The following is a 21,229-nucleotide window of genomic DNA, read 5'->3' as shown; positions in this document are numbered from 1 at the left end:
AATAGTGCAAGGTCATCCCAAAAGGGAGCTCGTATGGACAACATGCAGAGACCAGAACAGGACAGGAAATGACCCGGCAAACAGGAACAATGTTCTCGCTGCTCAGCAGTTTCCAGGTGTGTGTGGTGCCTCACTTGACCTCATCACACCACTGCTTCCTGTGCCTCTTTTTTATTACAGCTGCCAATCCACCATCGCTGTCTCTCTTACCTTTTGTCACTCCATTTTCTCAACCAATCCACCACTTGTGAACAGTTTGTGTTGTTATAATACAGTAGTGCATCTGATGCATAACAACTCCTGATGTTTTCCTGCTTTTTTCATGTTGGGAGAATAATTGGGCTGGATATTTAAATGAGTTGATTGGACATTTGAAAAGGGAAATATCTAAATGCTATGAGAACCCAATTCAAGCTAACAACAATCATTTGGGTCTTAAGATATAGAAAATGTCAGCACTTCCAATGCACTGAAATTTGTGAAGGTTAGCTGTAGTGATCCACATTTTTGGATTTCCGTCTTTCAATAGGTGACACTATACCACAAATGTGTCGTAATGGCACCCCTTGAGACCAACCTACCACAACAATTTAGGAATCTTTGGCCTTGATTTAACAATGATTGTTAAATTATTCTGTGAAAATGGAAAACATTCAGTGTTTTCGGTCTACCCTGATTTGGGGTGAAGGGAGGAAGGTTCCTGGGAACCCAAATCTTCTTTTCATTAGAAGCCTAGTGGTGCTACATGCATGCCAAGTCTCATGTGTTGGTGCTCTAGTGTCCTGGGGATCGTCGACCAAAAATCAGTGGGTCAAAAAAGAATGGGGAAAAATCGTAGACAAAACCTATATGAATAGTGATACTGGCCGTACGGGTCTATTTGGCAATAAATGAATGAATGTAAGCAACATGTATAGTGGATAGTTGCTAACATAAAATTGTAAGAAAACAATATGACTGTGGCAGTGCATCTAGATGTTGCCGTCTTTGGATAAAATACACATAAAGTCAGAGCAATGATAAATATCTGAACTTGGCATTGTTTTAGTGGTTGGATTATGTACTGAAGACTCTAGGCAGCTGTGGTTGGAAACCGGAATAACATTCTTGGTCAGTGCCAAGCCTTTGGCTTTGGTCAGAGGCTTTAGCCATTGTATCAGTCAGTATCATGGTAAGATGCCTCCCTTCTTTTCATCCTTCAAGAGAGCCAGTGCATCATCATATCATAAGATCTTAGGATGGGAATGTATTTGGCCAATGAATTTGGGCAGAGCTGACAAAACCATGTCTGAAGGCTTAAGCAATGCTTTGACTGAGCATGCTTTACAACATTTGGCTGTTTTTGAGACAACATGAAGAAACACTGTTCATGACAGAAAATGAGAACGCAGACAGTGAAATGATGTTGCTGCTTGTATTGTTCCAATACAGGAGGAGCCTCGAAGCTCATACCACAGGAGCATAAATACATAAAGCGGGAAAACATGGTCTTTCCACTCCACGACTACCACTTCCATGGAGGTGGGGAATTCCAACACAACGGACCACTGCTACATTTTATGACATACTCTGATCTGATTTCACTCTCTCTCTCTCTCTCTCTCTCTCACACACACACACACACAGGTACTGTTACCTGTTACCTTTTTGATTAAAACAAACTGTGTATTGGCTATGGCGTCAAAAAGACAGAAAAAGAAAGCTCATGCTGAAGTATGCCTGATGTCCTCAGAAGTTGTACAGCATCAGCCCAGTTTGTGCATCATTTCTCTAACAGATAAAGCATTGTAGATGTCATGTTATGGAGTAACATCCAAACAAATTGTTCTTTTTTACTGTAAAATGATGCGCTACCAGTGTGGATCTCATGCAAAGAAGCTAATAAGCTACTTGCACGGCCTCACAGAGTGCAATGGCTGTTGAAACACTCATGCATGAATATTACATTGGCCACACTGGGCTTTCTTTGCCCCACAGAGAAGCTCAGTGTGTCACATATCAAAGGATTATTTCAAAGAGGCACTGTGGAGATTAGACAAATACCACTAGTGTACAGCAGGGTGTTTGTGTGTGTATGGGGGTGGTGCGGTGGTTGGGGGCTATAAAAAACTAGCCTTAGTGACATAAACACAGTGGATTCCTCAACGGCAGATTTCAAGTGTGCTGGTCCAAATTCCTGTAGGGAATCTGAGAAAGGGATCATTATGCAAATAAACAGGTCAGTGCCAGGAGGACGCCTGCCTTGGCCCCAGCACTTCTAGAGGCCCCGGTATCTGGTTTACACAACAAACATGGGACACGTCGCAACGGAAGAGCCTTACCTGGATTGTACTCTCAGTGGGTGAAAAAAAATGTTTGTCAGATATTTTTTTACATGAAATTCAGCTGCGAATGGACCCAAGCTGAGATCCAGCTAGAAACTGTTGAAAATAATTTCAATCTTCAAGGTCTTAACCAGTCTATTGAGACTGGCCTTCATACTGCACATCTAAAGAATGCATACATACTGTAGACATGAAACCTGATGCAGATCAGAATGCATTTAAGGTGTAATACACAGTTAAAAGCTTTCCAGACGTAAGCCTACTATAATGATATAACTTTAAAAGAACAGCAAAAATACCAATATGTTGATTCACTGCTCTGGATTTTGCATTTATTTTATGATCATTTGATGATTACAAAATTGTAATTGTAGAATGACTGTAATCCATTTTTGTATTGCAATCTAAAGCTTTCAGATGAAAAAGACTCTGTTTATGCTGGTGTGAATGTGATCAGGCAGACATGTGAGAGGCAAGCACTGCATTTGTAGAGATGCTGAAATACATAAACCGATCAATCAATTGATCAACTGTTAATTTCCAGGCCCAATAATAGACAATACAAAGATTATTGTCCTTATTACGTAACATTAATACTTACGTAACGTTAGTACTTGTTATTGTTATGTTGTCCTCCAGGTCAATAGGAAGGGGTGAGTTGGTGGTTAAGTATTTGGATACAACGTGAGGGAAAGAAGAGGAGAGGAGTAATGGAACCACAGTTGACATGACCCTCTAAGAATGGTGTTTTCTGCATTCCTTTTGAGCCATTTTTCCTTGGTTGATTCACATCTTGTAAAGGAGACTATGAATCATGGCAGTGATTCAGAGTGATGATAGCATTTTGGGAAAGAGTCCCATCTTTGACTCCCAATCTCAGTCTCGGAGTAAAAATAAACTTCCCATCAAGTGGCATCGGAAATTGAATTAGTTGAAGAGACTGGTCATATGATGTGTGTGTGAGGGGGGTTTGTTAAGTCCAGATTGAGACACTGTTTAAAAAAACTGTTAACCAATGTGAGGAGCATTTGGGCATCATTTCCAACCTGGGGTTTTTGACAATATACATCTTTACCGTAATCACCAGAACTTGAAAGAGTTCCAAAATCATTACATAGATCCACTACAGAACTTCAAAGCTACAGTGTCAAGCCACGTCAAGTCGACTTGTTTATATCCAGGGAATGACATTATTTACTGGGAGCCTGAGACAACAGAATTGGCCTCCTTAGCATGGATAGACTGGTTTGTTATAGCTGGGAGTCCCATTTCAGGGTCATAAGATGACGTAAAAGAGGGCCAATTGCTAGGAGTACCAATGCAGTGCTACTTCTACTGTAGCTCTACTGCCCCCTGGTGGAAGTGCATAATGTAGAATAAGATCATTACAGAGACTACAGTGAGAAGTTAGTGGCTGAATTAAGAATGCTGAAGTTCTCTGAAAAGTTCCTGTGATCACTACTGTCCTGTAACACCCCAGTGCTGTTCCAAGTTCAGCTTTGTCTAAAGGAAATATTCCCGTGAACACTACAGAGTCCTAGTGAGGAGTGAGAGTGATGTCTGGTCAGGTAATCAGGTCCATTCACGGTGCTCATCTTTAAAACACAAGTAGAAATGTGCTGCCCATGGGGGATTCCCACTTGGCCTGATACTTCATTCCAACCACGTCGTAGAGCATTATTGTGTAACTTACTACACAATCTTTATACCATAAACTACACACATGGATATGGCTCTGTTTTATAATTGGCCTTCTGTCACTGAAAATACTCAAGATAAGAATGTCAATCCTGCTCTTGTTTTTCATGTAATCTACAAGTAATCTATGATCAAAGAGCCATCATGCACAAGCAAGAGTACAAGAGATCAAACAGCATAACATTCTAACACTGAAAAAGTTGTGTCTGCCGTGGTTTATTTCTTCATTTAATCAACAGGTTGATGGCGTCATCAAAGCTTACAACAGTGAAGAGGAAACAAACATTCATGAATTCAGTGATGACCTTGACCGATCTCCCATTTCAAATTTAAGAAAGAAAATATAAACAAATTTAAACAGCTCACTTCAAGCCTGCAAACAGCCATCACACAATATTCACAAGAATTTAAAATGCCAAAACTTTGACTAAAAAAAAACTCAAAACATTATATCACTCATAACACATAATGGCCTGGCGCCACAGAAAAAGACAACTTCCAATGTCAGTCAAGTGCAGGATTTCAACAGTTATGCATGTCATTTACTGCAGTTGGCGACACTTACTGTAAGGTCACATCTTTCGTTTTTCATAGGACGGCTGGATAATCTACCCTGCTTCAATGTTTGGGTGGGTTCCAACTCTTCCCTTCCACCTCCCTCCCACAAATTAAAAGAGCAGACAACCGCGTTTACTGATGTTGAAAACAGCCCAAAGGTAATACACACAGATAGACTCTTGAATTAGCTGGCATCTGTTACTGAATTGATCAACTGAGATCCACCCTGAAACCCAACTCGGGTAACATTATTCTGATAAAGATAAGAGAACTTTTGACTGGTAGAAATACTTTAAGTGCTACCCTGTAACCATGGGTTTTAAGATCAATTAAACACTGGAGTTCAGACAGCATAGGTGCACTTATTTAAACAGGCAAAAGGAACAATATTCAACATAGTATGTTGAAGCGATGAGGGCAGTAGTTTAAAGTAATGTTTTCAACACTCAAACGGTCAAACTCATTCCCGGAAATGGGAAAAAAATTTCATAGTGGCCAAATCCTTTGGGATACTATACCACAGTAAATATGACCACACTGCTCTCGACTCTTAGGTTTCATTAACCAAACTGAAAATCGACATTAAAGTAGAGCTTGAGGACATTGAAGCACTCCTACTGCAGAATGTGAATATAGTACCTTTGGATTGGTGCTTATTTCCTTACGTTCCTTTCCTTCCTTTTCAGAATCTGTCTTTAAATAACGAATTCATAAATAACCTCGTTGCCCTTTTGAACGAAATAAAACACTATGGAGAACCATAAAAATACCATAGTAAGTCAACAAAGCAAATAAAGCAAGTAAATAAACAGAAACACATTCAGCAGGCTTCAGGCTCACCATGTCAACATGGATGAGTTATACATGAATTAACAAACACTTGTATATTTCCCAACTTACAGTTTGGTCACTGAAATAAATATGCCAAAAAGAATTATATAAAAGAAAAAGTAATTAACTGAGGACCCTTTAAGTCATCTCTTAAAGTTTTGACCTGTAATGTTCCTGTGGCCAAACAGTATCAGTTCCCCACACAGCTCCTCCCCCTCACAGAGGAACTCCTAGAACTCCTGAACCTATCACACTGTACTCCATTCAGTGTCATCTTGCTATCTCAACTCAGATTTGTGCAATACACGTCTATGCTTCAACAGAGGATTTAACATAATCATGACCATAAACAACAGACAGGCCCATGTTCAAATAAGGCAGAACACGAAAACAAAACGGTAAATAAAAACTTTAAATAAAAAAAAAAGACCACACAGAACTGCATCCCTTATGGATGAAAGCCATAGAAGCTGTTCATATTTAGCCAGCAGTTTAACAGCTGCTCCCTCCATTTTCCATCACTGGAGGTTAATTGCAACAATCCACCCCAAGAAAATGTGGTTGGAACTATTTGCCCATTATAGCAAAAATAAAAAAGGACAAAAAACAAACAAAAAAAACCCCACCAACAAAAACAAGGTACATCCCTCATTGAGAGCACAGACACAAAGTCACAGATTTGTCAAAGATATTGACATTATACATACAAATACAATGGATGTACACAATAATATACATGCACACACACACACACACACACACACACACACACACACACACACACACACACACAATCTCACACTCGCTCACACACACCCTTACCTGATCCGTTAAGGCAAAAGTGCTATGGATGTGTGGCTTGGCCCACACCGTTTGGAGGCTGCTACTCTGTATTAAAAGTCTCCAGGTTTAGAATGGCAAAATGTCATCACTACTCTCTAGTTAAGCAGCTACTAAATGTACCCTAACCCTTCTTTAAGCGTCTACGATAAAACTCTAGTTGGGCCACTGCTTTTGGGTTTTGTCATAGTAAGTATAAAAAGGAAGAAATCAGCATTATCAGCATAATTCATTTACATTATACACACATATCGTTGTTGGCTGGGGCCGCAGAGCTTCCGGAAACTTCCTCCAGATATACTGCAACCTCTTCTGATACAGGTATGTAAGGTCTCACTGGAATACACGAGCCGCACTGTCTATTGGTTAAGTGTGTGGAGTTTGTCCTCTACTCCAGCCTACACTCTGCCACTTCCTGGTTGGCATCATGAGGGGAAGTGAGGCGGGTTCACAGCATGCCAAAGCCTTCACTCCCTTCACTGATGGCCAGCTTCAGCAGTTTGTGCAGCTCCTCATAGGAATCGTATGTAGGGAGGCACAGCTGGTTGAAACTAAACAAGGAAGAGAAGAGGTCAGAGGGGTAATCCTTCAGCAGGACAGTTTTGAACATTCTATCGGAAGGTTCTGTTTGGCAAACAATGTAAGGTTCTAAAACAATAATGTCAATGATTAATGATTCAATCTACGATACAATATGCAATATGGCCACGGCGGTGTTTGCGAATAAGCCCAATAGCCTCATGAAAATAAACAAATACCATAATATACCAACCATAACTCATAAGAACCACTTAATTAATTAAGTGTATGCTGAACAGATGTGTCTTTAGACCCCTCTTGAAAGACCTAAAACTATCACTATAACTATCACTGGCGCTTTTACCCAAGGCCACTTACAGTTATTGCAATGGCCACTCTCCCTAGAGGGTTAAGTGCCTTGCTCAAGGGCACAAAGATGGACACCAGGAATGTAAATGTTTGAGTAAAGTAAGTAATGTATGTATGTGTGCGAGAGAGAGAGAGAGACACACACTCACCAGGTGTGTGCAGTTGGCAGTGTGCTGTGTGTGGGTGCGGCGATGATCTGGAAGGATGGGCATAGCGTATTGAAGCCACCAGGTGGCAGCTGTGAGGAGCCAGTGGTGAACTGCAGCAACCGCGCCAACTCCTCCTGTGTGAAGGACGACACCACTGCCCAGAACCACTTCATCACCTGAGCAATATACACACACACACACACACACACACACACACACACACACACACACACACACACACACACTTCAGACTGGCATCACAATCACCATCATACCCTCACAATGTCCGCAGTCCTGAGGTTACATCTTGTTCTTACTGTAAGAGATGAGTCAGAAGAGATGGGATGACACTTACCTTCTCTCTGAAGTGCCACGAGCCTCCAACAATCACCGCATGGGCTTTGAAGTCCTGAACATTAATGTCACCTGTACCACACATCAACAACTACACACACACACACACACACACACACACATACCCACACACATACACAAACACAAAACAATGCTAAACGGCACTTCCAAATTGTGGAAGAATCAACATATCAGTTAGAAAAGTGAACATACCTCCAACTCATTTTCATCAAATATGGCTAGAAGGTTCTCTGGGACCAGTTCATTTAAACCTGTAAATAACAAGTTGTTGTACTGAGTACTGAGCATGGACCAGTAGCAACTTCATCAGTGAGCTCTCCTGCAAGCTGTAATGCCTCTGACCCTCACCCTTGAGAAAGTGCTCCACTTCGTCTCGCACCTGACTGGCCAGTCGGTACTGGGCCAGTAGGTTCAGGTAATGGATCTTGTTCTCGTTGGTGACCGTGATCTGGGCACCTCCTGAAATCAGCTCCACCACCTGAGGGGAATTTCAGTAAAGCCAGATCAGACCAAAACAAACAAACAAATATATATAAATATATCACAATATGACTCATGGGTACAGCACACACAAACACAAACCCACACACACACACAAACACACACACGAGAGGAGGGTGGTCACCTTCTCCAGCTGTCCGGACTTGCTGTACTTCTCCTCAGCAAACACCAGGTCCATCTCACTCACGTCGTTGTTCAGGATGAAGCAGACCTTTGTCTTGTAGAACTCTTGGTCATCGGTTTCAAAATACTGCACAGAGGCATACCGGTCAGAGGTTTTAAAACACCCGATGGCTTGTCAAAAAAACTCATCAGGACAAGAAAGAATAAACATCATGACATGACTGCCTTGTAATAAGTGTTGTGTATGTGTGTGTACCTTGTAGTTCATACGCCAATGATCTGGGTGTGTGTGTGTGTGTGTGTGTATGTGTGTGTACCTTGTAGTTCATACACAGGCCAATGATCAATGTGTGTGTGTGTGTGTGTGTGTGTGTGTGTGTGTGTGTGTGTGTGTGTGTGTGTGTGTGTGTGTGTGTACCTTGTAGTTCATACGCAGGCCAATGATCTGTGCCAGGAAGGATCGCGTGAACCGAGCACGCACAAGCTGCTTATAAGCTCCGCCCAGTGCTGACTCATACAGGCACTTCCCAACCACACGTCCAGCAAACTCATACACCTTCAGACGGAGGTGAGTGGGGCGGTCAGCGTTGGGGTGGACCTACCAGAGATAGAGGTATGGCTATAGTTATGGTTGTAGTATTTATGGGAATATATTACAGGATGTAAACATTACAATGGTAAAAAATGTTTTTTAAAATTGGTAAGTTTACATTAAGCAAAATAGTTAGAGAGGTTTCTTAATTTATCTACATTCAGAGTTACATACTAATGTATTTGCCTTGTTAAAATGACATCTTAAAGTTACACTGAGAACTAGCTTTGTAGGATAAAGCCACAATATATATATGGGGGAAAAAACTTCAACCAACCAGTCCCTGGTTGGTGTCACTGAAGCGCGTAAAAAGCTGATTGTTGGTGTCAAAAAGACTCTTGCAGATCAGCTCAAACCATTCCCGACGAGGACCTCCCCAGTCCAGGGCTATCAGAGTGCACACGCACACACGCACACGCGCACACACACACACACACACACACACACACACACACACACACACACACACACACACACACACACACACACACACACACACACACACACACACACACACACACACACACACACACACACACACACACACACACACACACACACAGAGTAAACCTCAAAGAACACCGAACACAGAGAGAGTGTGAGATACTGTAGAGAGACATGAACTAACCTTCTTCATCCTGGAAAACCACCTCAAAGTTCTTACTCCAGTCCGACACTGAGAAGTTCCTGGTGGCCTTCAGAGACTGCAGAGGAATAGCACAACATTCAAACATTAAGAATTTTCTCAGATCTTTCCGTCAGACAGTCACCATCACTCAGACTGAAATCCACAACGGCTCCAACTTACAGAATCAAGAATGGTTTGGCGCACGATCTTCAAGCAGGTTTTCGTGCGAGGTCGTTTGGAGTGCATGTGTCGGAGCTCTCGCTGGAAGAAGCTCACCTTGTCTTGAAAAGTCTCGGAGCCACCTAGTCCACATTTTGGGGGGGAAAGAAGAAAGTATCTCAATTATACATGCATTCAAAGGAGCATGCCTGACTTTCAGATACAGAATGTGATAAATAATTGCTTTGAATAGTAGCTGCTCTGCTTGTGTTGTCAAGTTGTCAAGCAACAGCAATAGTGTTTGTTACTATGCTAACAAATGCAAAGTGTACATTTTCATTGCTGGCCTTTCGGCTCCTATATACTGAGCCTCACCGATGTTCTTGTGCAGGAAGCGGATGAAGGTGGCTGCCATGATGTTCCTGTCTTTACAGCTGAGCTCCACCGGGGGCTGGATGCCGTCGTCCACCACCAATGTCAAGTACTTGTGGATGAGGTCAGGGCCGTGATAGGTGAACTAATTGGATTGACAACAAAAGTCATTACACAAAACATAAAACAAGTCTTTATCTCTGGAACAGTGCCTATTCTTAAAAACCTGTTCGCTCCTGTCCATTTCAAACAAAGAGGCACACAGACAACATTTTGCTCTGGTATCTTGAGTGCCCATAAGCCTCATCTTTCCACTCAAGAGCGTAAACATACTCTACTAGATACTACTAACATGTATTCAATCCCCCTGAAAGTGGACCTCATTCACCAGCCACTCTTACAAAGGCATAATATTAAACTAATGTACACAATGAATTTACCTTCGTTCCTGGGCACACTCGGAATGTGAACAGGCGCCATGGGATTATCTTCAGGTAGAACTCCTTCACTGAGAGTTGCTGAAAGTGAAACAGTCAAATGAAACTGTAATCCATACTTATTTATTTACTTACAGTATACTGTATGTGCATGTTCCAATCTGCTATCACATATTATCACTGGTATTTCCCCTGTCTGGAAAGAGGGACGATAAAGATTGTGTACCTTTGGCGATATGTAGCAGTAAACCTTTTTCGGTTTCTTGAACTTCTCGGGCTGGCCCTCCACTGGGGAGTCGTGGTCATCGTCCTCGTCGCCCACGGAGGGCCGCCTCGGAGGCGCGAGCAGAGAGGACGCAGGAAACTGGCAGTGGGAGCTGTTATAGTTCCCCGTGCCGTACAGGTAGGCCTCAAAGTAGATGCTGATGCCTGGCGTGGACACGTTTTTCTCCACACAATTCTTCTCATTTTCTGTGTGGGTGTGAGGGGGAAAGGGAGATATATGCATTTTTAGTAAGTCTAGTCAATGAATTCTGGAATTGATGCTCACCCAATCAAGTGTAAGTCTACTAAAACTCATGGACTACTCTATGAGGTTCAATGCTTTAAACATTACATTCTCCCTTATACATACTTCATTACATTATCCATTTTACATAATAGCAGCACATAAACACAGCAGCACAAGTCCACCAAACACAGACTCACCACTAAGCACAATGATGTCAAATTCTCCATTGCTGAGTGGCTGGTCCTTGTAGGAGATGCGGGCTCTGAAGCAGCCCATCTTCCTCAGGGTGAGACGCAGAAGCACCTGGCAGAGCTGCTTATTGGACACAACCGACTTACTGTAGTACTCCTCGTCACTGTTGTCTTCTGTAGTTCCCAACTGCACACAGGCGGAGAGGCAGGAGCAGAGACAGGTGGAGAGGCAGGAGCAGAGACAGGTGGAGAGGGAGGAGCAGAGACAGGCAGAATAGCAAGAAAGCCGGACATGACATAATGATGAGAATAGAGACTTAGATCACACAGAACCATAAATCAGGTTTAAGTCGGAATGTGTGCATGTGCAGTATATAACAATACACAGTAGCTTGTGAGAATGTGCTCATTTCTATAAAAGTTAGCCAATACTTTATTAGTTTGCTCAGGCGATTACATTTGTGTGACGGTGCCTTTATTTTTTGTCTTACTGAGTGCATGTGGACACTATAGTTGACTTCATCGACAAGAGACGTAGAGTTGCTGGTAGGGTTGCCGTATTCATCTCGAGGCTCAATCTGAAGCGTGTGCTGTTGGCCAAATGTTAGCACCAGTGTAGAAAAGTGGTATGCAATCTTTGTTTTGGATGGAACCACATTTCCTGAGAAAAACATAAAAACAAAACAAATTTTTAATATTTCAAACAATCGTACATGCAACATAATTGTCCTGAAGCAATGGTACAATTATGATTTATTTATTTTTGCCGTCGTTTCTGCTCCCTTTGAGATATAGACACTGCTTTAACTCTCACAAGCCTTTGTAGTGCCAGTGACTGGAACACTATGCTGTGTGAGACTAGTATCAGAGACCAGAAATGTCTGTATGTGTATGTATGTTTGGATGTTCAAAATCGCTTTGGACAAAAGCGTAACCATAACCATGTATGCATATTTATATGTATATATACATATATGTGTATATATATATATATATTTATGTATGTATGTATTTATGTATATATATATATATATATATATATATATATTATATATTATATATATGTATACTTATATGTATACTTCACACTTGGTGGGTGTATTGCCAAGGACACAAATGAGTGCAGTATCAAGTATGATGAAATGTGAAAGAAATTGTAAAAAAAAAACTCTAGCATAGCAGTGGGGCCCTAGCAGTGGGACATTTCATGACTTAAAAAACTCTCTGAGCCACAATGAGGAGTTCTGATCCACCATGTTGAAATGAAACAGATAGCAAAATTGCAGTCCACTATCAACATCACCATTCACTTGCTTGTATACAATTCAATTTCCACTGAAAGGCATGCTTAAGCAACCCAGGAACCCAAACTGTCTCACCTGGTTGAAAGATCTTGTAGTAGGGGCTGTAGGCCACATTAAGGCCACCCAACTTAACGGCGACCTCATAGCGGCCTGCTTTGCGTACAGTGAAAGCCACCTTCACGATGTTGGCCTCGGGCTCCTGCAACACCTCCTGTGTGACGGGAATGTCCAACGCCAACTCCATGTGAGTGATGTTCACCCGCAGGCCAACCGGTCGGTGAGCAGGGAATGGCTGGCCATTTTTATAAAACAGCTAAGGAGACAGAAATAAATAATCAATTTCCTTAGTGTGCTATATCAGAGTTGTTGTGAGATGCAATATCCCATCCAAAATATTGAATAAATTAGATTTCAGTCACTAGAAACAATACTGGAAATAATTAAAATAGTTACTGCATGAAATAGTTTCTCTCTCAAGAAAGTCTGGGCATTATCTATGCAGGTCACAAACAAGATACAGAAAGAAAAGATCTCCGCTGCTGGCCTAATTAAGACTCACGTAAGATTGAACGTAAGATTGAAATGACATTAAGGTTGAAATTATTCTGCTTGTCTACTACTGGGATGGTAACAGGCATGTTAGACCTATTTGCTAAATTCTAAACCACAATTCCTCACTGGCAGCCTTAAAAAAACACACAAAACAAACCATATAAAGCATCATGTCTTTATCAAGCAGGCTATCTCTGTCATTGCAGTTTTGCAACTGCACTCCATGAACAGTTGGCATGGTAACATTTCCAATCCCCAAAACAATGTTACTATATCTGTATGAGAGACAAAACAATACGGAGACAACTCCCACCTGCACACGGAAAGTCATGGTCTGCCCTACTTCCTGTGGCTCCTTCCAATCCCACGCCACTTTGCAAGAGCGCGGGTCGAGGTAGTTGCCCCGTACATAATCGTAGATGCTACGATCACCACGACGTCCTGGGTCCTCATTCTGGAGAAAGCTGACCACCCGTGCAGCAAGCTCGCACAGGAATTTAATGGTGAAGACAAATGCGATGATGGACACAGTTATTCCACCTGAGAAGGAGAGGAGGAGTGAAGTGGGTTCAGTCATCATCAGGGAGATACACAGACAGATGGATATAATGAAACTATTCTTCTATGCACAGCCACAGTGCAAAGCTTGTGCACTCACCAATCACGTAAAACATGAGGTCTCGAATAAGAAAGCACAGTGCAACAGTACAGCCAAATATAACAGCTCCTGCTGCAAAAAGAGAGAAAAGTTATTTATTCATTCAACATGAATCTCATTTTTATGAAATCCATTATATTATCATTTAACAATAAGATGCTATTTTACTCAGCATTTCTTCCCACAAGTTTATTTTCCCAGCGTTTCATCTTTCCATCACAGTGGCCCTCATTTACGAAATGAATGTATGGAATAAAACATACGGCATTCGGCAACGCAGGTGTATGGTAATTTCCACGCAAAGCTTGGCATTTATCAAATCATGAATGACATAAATAGGTATTTTTCAAATTGTAAGGTATTGATGAGCGAATTGCCATCTGTTTGTACGTGGCTTAATTAGTTCAACTGTGATTGCAGTCTGAGAGTGGCTATATCGAGGTAAGAAAATGTTCTGTTCTTGGACATATTATGCATCTCTATGTTGTGAATGCTATGGCCAAGCCTCTAACCCGAGAATATTTCCGCACAACCCCCAATGTAAGGTACTAACAGCAAGTTATGAATGTAAAATAACTTATACACGTTTTAACACTGCATTGCCTCAAGGAAGCTGACAATCAGCACACACTAACCAAAGGACCACTTCTCGTTGAGACGCCTCTCAGCGAGGCTGCGGACCAGCTGAATCTCGTAATCCTGATCACGGTGATTTCTACTGGCCTGGAGGACCTTCACGCCGGTGGACAACTTGATGTAGTCCTCGTAATAGTAGCCCCACGCGGCCAAAGACAGCTGAAGTTGGCTGTCAAACTGGGCCAAATCATCCAAATTGATGCAACCCAGGGTTTTCAGCCTAAACATACAAAGATACAAAGATTCAACCCAGTGTTTTCAGCCAGATAATGTATAGAACGCTGGTCATTATCGGAAAATAAGTCCCGACAGGGCGAACAGGACCCCGACACGCCAGTTGCTTTCACTTTTGAATGAAGTTCCATTGCACAAAGTGACCGGGCTACTTGCGAAGTGATATGAAAGACTTCAGAAACACAAAACCCGTTACCAGTGACAGGTAATTATATGTTTGCAGTGGTATAAATAATTTACCGTAGAACGTTGGGAAATACCATTCAAGTCAATGGAGCATTCTACTAGCATTGTGAAGAGCCGTATAATAAACAAAGAGAATTCAACCCCAGTGTTTTCAGTCTAAACACACACACACATGCAAAGAGAATTCAACCCCAATGTTTTCAGCCTAAACACACACACACATACAAAGAGGATCAATGCAAAATGTCTGTGACTGATTCACCATTACTTTTGCTGTTAAAACAGCAAATGACAAGAGAGGGCAAAACACGGAAGGCTACAGTGGCATGACTTAAATAGGGTAAGAACCAGTGCAACTTTTTTTAAAGGAACCGTATGTAAGAAATGTATTTCAATTAATCATAAAATGGCCCTGATATGTTAGCCTGGGTGCCATTCCGAACTTAGTCCCGCCCCACGGGAAGTTCGGTCTGGCATTGCTCCATTGTGGGGCAAGTATGCTCGCCCTAAATCAGGCGGACCAATCAAATCAGATCAAATCACGATGATGGACAGGTGAGCAACAGCGCTTGGTCTATCACGTCATCTGAGCACGCTTAGATTAGGCTTATGTTTGAAACAAAAACGCTGTGGCTAGAAGGATACATGGCTTTTAAGACCCCATATGGAAAATTCATATTATTTAATGAGTTTGTATCACTGAAAACGATTATTTCTGAAAACTTTGGCCAAAGTTGAGATGTGGGAAAACTGGTGGTTTCACTTTCATCAAGGGAAAACAGCGTTGTTGCATTGCGACATGTTCCCTCGTTCGTTTGAAATCTCTGATTGACCACCTGTTCGAGGGATTTGAGACAGCCTTTCCCAGCTGTTTAACATGTTTGTAGCATATCACTGTTCAACAGAATTATTTTTAAAACGGAGGGGATATAGGAGCAGAAGGATGGTTTGTGTGTTTTCTTCCTACACCTCACGGTAAGCTATTTTGTTGCTCTGATTGGTTAGGTCTATCCAATTGAGTGCAGAGGCATTCCCCTCCTGTATCGGTTGAAGCACGCCCCATAATTACGTCCCAATGGAGCAGTATCAGACTCATATTCTGACTAGAATTTGAGTATGACAACGTCAGGCTACTGATATGTCACTAGACATCATGTTCATTTCAAATACTTATATCACTGACAACAGTAGTCCGGCCAGGATATTGTCATTTAAAAAGTGAAGTTGCAGCCCTCAACTGATGTTGATGTTGTGTTTTGGCCTGATGTGCCACCCTCTACCTATCTACTAATCACAAAGTCAGTAGTGTTTCGGCATCCGGGTTGGCAACCTTGAGTCAGGGGGGAGGGGGAGGGGATACACCACTCTACAGCAATTTGAAAGTGATTGCAGTACCAGTTTTGGCCACAATCTTACATATGGTTAAAAAAGAAAAAAGCCACATATGGTCTCCAAAATTGCAGCAATGTCATGTAACTGGAGTCTTATGGCGACATAGTCAGAAATGTCATGTTGTCATTTTTGTGGCGTTCCACTTCGGAACACAGCATATTCTAGATGGCTGGCGGAAGTGACATCTGACCTTCACATGACAAAACACCATCAAAATGAATTTCAAGATGATATCAAAAATACTTGCCTGATAAGCGCATACTTCAAAAAGTGGCAAATTGTTGCATAGTGTTCTCACAACAGAACATTAACATTCTACACTTTTCAAAGACAAAAAGCTTTTACTTGACATTACCACCCCCCACCCCACACTCTTTTACATCTGTGTTAACATAATCATATCCCATCCAGACTATATTGGGACTGGGAAGGTGCAAACACAGCAAATGAGAACACTCAGCTTTGTAATGCTTTGAACGTATGCAGCTTTGTTATGTCAGCTATGTATTTTCTAGAGTCATAGTACTACTGCAGGGGGCATAGGCTGGGGCATAGGTAATAAGGCATGTTAGAGGGAGAATGTGGTGGCTATAGGTGGCTATAGGCTACGTGCCAATGCAGCACTGCAGTAAACGTTGTGCAGCACTGGGTGACATCCCTTCTCCAAAGAATGCTCACTGCAGCAATGACCCTCTGTGCTGCAGTTGTTACAGCTGAAAGTCATTGGACTGACAACAGTAGGAAAAGCCTAAGGCTGCCCTCTAGAGGTGGACAGAAGAAACACCAACATTGCCTTCAGCCATCCTGCCAATACAGACTGTACAAACCCTTATCTGAATATTACACATTAACAGAGTACTGTTCATTTGTCCATGAACTTAAGTTAAAACATCTTTGCGTTAACTCATTTAACTGACGTCCTTGTACATATAAAGTTGAATCTAATCTAATCTAATCTAGTTGTGCTGTGGGCAGGCACTTAATGAGCAACCACACCTAAGTAGAATGGAATTTAATCTTAGGCTGGGAATCAAGTATCAGAAATCAAGTAGATCAGGTTCTACATTTTTCAACATATCAGAATCATACGCCTCATCAATTCCTCTTATCGATGTCAGCATGTTCTTCAGACCATGGTCAAAGCCTCTTTCTGAGAGTGAACAGAAAGTGAAATTGAAACAGTTCTACATGGTTTACTTTATTCTAAGGTGCGGTCATGGCCTCCATGGTAGGATACACGACACTATTTTAAAAGTGTTTTTCTTAAGCAGTAATAAAGGTTTTATGTGCCCAAACCTAAAAGGTGTTGCATTTCGGCTATGCATTTACTGGACCTTACACTTTGGATTTGCAAAACTGAACGAGCTGAAGGGTAAACAAGTGTAGGCTACTAAATGCAGACGATGGTACTAGGCATACATGTTTATTTTTTTAAAGATGAGCTGTTACTTTATCTAGCAGTTATGGAATTCCAAGTTATACCCCTTTAAAAAGGGAGCATGGCAAATTATTTTAAAATGTTCAAATGTTATTTGGCAGTGATTGTACACTGCATTCAGACAGCGATAATAACAACTGTGTTGATGCTGAAAATGACTACCTTTCCCAGAAAATTGATAAAGAGGGAACTGATAGGGAATTGATGGCATCAATAAAACCCCATCAATCCCCATCTGTAATATGAGTTGTTTAATTTTGGCTGTAATGTACAACACGCCTTTGGTCACTTTCACACTAAGATTGGAAGAATATATGTATACACAGAACATAACATATCATACCACATATATAACAACATATGGTGCAGTTGAAAAAGAAAGAGCAAAATGCTAATACAGTCACACCTAAACATAGATTACCTCAGGGTACACAGCAGATTGCTCAGTACACCAATGTTTGCCCAAATGTTCCTTTGGCTCTACCTTACACATATCAGTCATGTATGATTGATCTTGCCTGTCCCCAGTCTATTTACAGAGCAGGATTCTCTGATTAAGCATTCCATTGAGTCCAACAACACCACATAACAAGTTAAACGTTGATTCTCAGAAAATAAAATGTTGCCCAATATCAGTCGGAGTGTGCGCCAGAACAACTACACTCAGGAACACTGCCCAGCAACATTGCTCAAAGAGCTGCTTTGTGTATCATCAGTTTTAGATTTATTAATTTGGCAGATGTTTTTATCCTAAGTGAGGGCTAAGCGAGCTACAAAAATCAAAAGGAGGAGACTCGGTGACTGGACATCTTCATTTCTAGTCAACTTGACGAGGTAACAAAGTCAATTCAAAAAAACAAAAACAAAAAAACAGTAGGCCTATCTGCTTGGATAACTTGTTTAAGTATTGCATCCTGAATGAAGTGAGGCCCAAGTTTTGGAGTGGAGGTCTGTACTCACGTGTGGTAGTAGTGCTCCAGACTCTGGGAGCTGAGCCACTCCTGAAAAGCAAAGTCTCTGAGGAGCTGGATGTGGGCTTCAGATATGTCCCGCCAGTGTCGCTGTTCTTGCACGACCTCCTCCAGCCTTGTTAACACATTCAGACTCAGCTCCTCCAGTGTCTGTACATCTACATACACATACACATACATTAACATATACATCTACATGCACATACATAAACATAAACATATACATACACAAACATATGTATACATATACATACATTAACCTATACATACACATAACATAAACATATAGATAAACATGCAAATAGCAATAACAGCAGGATCAAATCAAACACATCGGAGTACAATACCGAGTTCTACAAGTTTATAGGCGGATATAACGTCATCACCACAACAGTTAATACTGGAAAGGCCTTTCTGCAGACACACTCTTATAACCATGGTGAGTCCCCTAATGTACCACAGAGTCACAAAAATGTCCGTGTTACTATGGTAGCATAAAGCCGTTTGTAACTTCAATGTTTAAGACAAAAGCTTAGAGCAGACCAGCGAACAGGTGATCTGAAAGTTAAGGACTCCTACACAGAGCACAAAGACATTACAAAACACGAGTTTAAATAAAAATGAGTGTCATTGCCTGGAAACAAAAAAAACGTTCCCAGGTTTCTCACCTCTACTGTGAGATGTTTTACTTAAAATCTGGAAGCCAAATCTCAAAAACATATCAAAGGCTGGAACTAGACCTACACCATTCTGAACTCAAATAGCCTTCATTAATCATTAATTAATCATGTTTTAAAAGGAAACTGATATGGATAACATCCACACCGAAACATCAATTCTCACATCAGGGACAGCTGAATTCTGACTGGTTTTAGAGGCTTCTTAGCATTTACACTTAACAACCACTCTGTTACACGCATGTCAAAATAAATAAATAAAAATACTACACCATGCAACAATATGCATACACAGTAAAATCACCCAGGACTGCCTGATATTATCAATGTATGGAATTAGTTATGACTAACTAACTAACCATATGGAAAGGAATATTTCTTACTACATTGTGAATTATATATACTTGCTAAACGATGCCTAAACTGCAAAGAGAATCCCACAGACTCTACAAAGGATCAATAACAGATCAAGCCAACTTGGCTTGGCTTTGGCATTGGCTTACTCCACTCCACCACAATCACCAAGCAAACAAATCATGTAGTACCACAGTGGACAATCAGGGTCAATTGCAAAATGTCATCAATCTACTTCTCTATTGTAGTGATGAAAGTGCAGTAGGCCTACTCTCTTACTGTCGTTTGCAGCAGTACACTGTCTCTAAACCAAATTTCTCCCAAGGGAGACGAATAAATGAACTTGACCTGACTTGACTATTTCATCACTGTGCCAATGTTGTCTGAGCTTGTTTATTTTATTCTATTCATCAGTGGGGGATACTTTTGGACCCTGCACACAGCCTATTCCACAACATTATCATGCAAAAAAGTCGAATCACGGTGCATGATTATCACTATATAATATATGGCAGAATCCTACTATCACAGTGTAAGTGAAGTTCAATCCATTTCCATACTAACCCTCAAATAAGTGCTTGTACTCGGACAAGCGGTGTTTTTGGAGCCATTCTTCTATCTGAGTTCCCTTCGATTTCTTCCAGCGCACTTCCCAGAAGAACACCCAGGACACAGAGCAGAAGATGAAGGTCAGCACAAAGCGTCGGTCCATCAGACCATCTTCAGTCTGAACTTTGACCTCCGGTCTTCGCAGCCCACACGCTCTGCCACTTAATTAATGTTTCTGATTGGCCTGTGATCATTAAAGTTCCCAGCCGGTTTTCTTGCTCATGTTTCCTGGCTTCACATGTGTGCTTGATTGAATCTAAGAATGAAGACGACAACGTGTAAAGTTATATCTAAAAAAATGTGCCAATAATATGAAATGTATATAGTTCTAGAGACAAGGGGTGATTCCACGTTAGAAAAATATTTAGTGGAAACGACAATCACGTAACGTTACGACCACAATGGCTGACACATTACTCTGTAGCAAACATTATAGACGACAAACTACCATGTTCTTGTGACAGGAGAAGAACAGCTAACGTAAACGGTACAAATAACTTTACTCGCCACATTTAACACACATTTTGAAATCACTCACCGTTGCCAAATGTTAATTTTCACGTTAACATACAAGAAACACAAAATGACCCCAAGGGGCCCGAGTAAATTGAAAGCTCACGTTAAGTGACACAGAAACGAAACATGCAACGTTATTGGCATCACTAAAACAACAACAACTTGACACAAAGTAGCCCGCAATGTCTGCATTCTTGTGAACAGTATTAAGCCATCATTGACACAAGCTATCAATGTCAACGCTGTTGGCTAAGACGCTAACATTGACTGCATTTTAGGGTTAACGTTAGCTGAACAACGTTGTGGATGCGGCATAAATCAGCCAGATCGCTGTTCTCTCACGCACATTGTCGCATGTTAAGAAAAGAGACAAACTGTGTATTGTAATTAGATCATGCACATACAGTTATTCTAACCTAGACATTATTTACCAGTTACTTACGTTCTGTTATTGACAGTCGGAGTATCAGAGCACGTCAGACCACAAATTTCTCCTTCTACACTTCCGGTAGAGTGAACTAACCC

The 21,229-nt window shown here is 41.3% G+C and overlaps 1 protein-coding gene across 1 annotated transcript; it reads right to left on the bottom strand.

Moving 5' to 3' along the window:
* Positions 1-4,222: 4,222 nt before the first annotated feature.
* On the bottom strand, positions 4,223-21,210 carry arel1 (apoptosis resistant E3 ubiquitin protein ligase 1). Its single transcript, XM_048228238.1, has 22 exons — positions 21,147-21,210; positions 20,144-20,444; positions 18,538-18,706; positions 14,327-14,547; positions 13,692-13,763; positions 13,347-13,573; positions 12,557-12,794; positions 11,669-11,838; positions 11,184-11,364; positions 10,702-10,946; positions 10,479-10,556; positions 10,042-10,183; positions 9,688-9,809; positions 9,508-9,583; positions 9,157-9,266; positions 8,706-8,885; positions 8,289-8,414; positions 8,012-8,141; positions 7,856-7,914; positions 7,644-7,733; positions 7,289-7,464; positions 4,223-6,802 (listed from the first exon to the last, which is right to left on the bottom strand). The coding sequence occupies exons 2-22, from the start codon at positions 20,289-20,291 to the stop codon at positions 6,700-6,702; spliced, it is 3,063 nt and encodes a 1,020-aa protein (XP_048084195.1). The 5' UTR covers positions 20,292-20,444; positions 21,147-21,210; the 3' UTR covers positions 4,223-6,699.
* Positions 21,211-21,229: the final 19 nt, after the last annotated feature.

This window comes from Alosa alosa, chromosome 19 (assembly GCF_017589495.1).
Source record: "Alosa alosa isolate M-15738 ecotype Scorff River chromosome 19, AALO_Geno_1.1, whole genome shotgun sequence".
Lineage (NCBI taxonomy): Eukaryota > Metazoa > Chordata > Actinopteri > Clupeiformes > Clupeidae > Alosa > Alosa alosa.
This window is presented reverse-complemented; position numbering and strand designations above follow the sequence as displayed.

Bases quoted from the DNA above. Each gene is read 5' to 3' on its own strand.
- arel1 (XM_048228238.1), bottom strand. From the start codon at position 20,291: ATGGACCGACGCTTTGTGCTGACCTTCATCTTCTGCTCTGTGTCCTGG. The intron at 12,795-13,346 runs GTGGGAGTTGTC...CTGTCTCCTTAG, and splicing joins CCATGACTTTCCGTGTGCAG to CTGTTTTATAAAAATGGCCA. The intron at 10,947-11,183 runs GTGAGTCTGTGT...ACACCCACACAG, and splicing joins TGACATCATTGTGCTTAGTG to AAAATGAGAAGAATTGTGTG.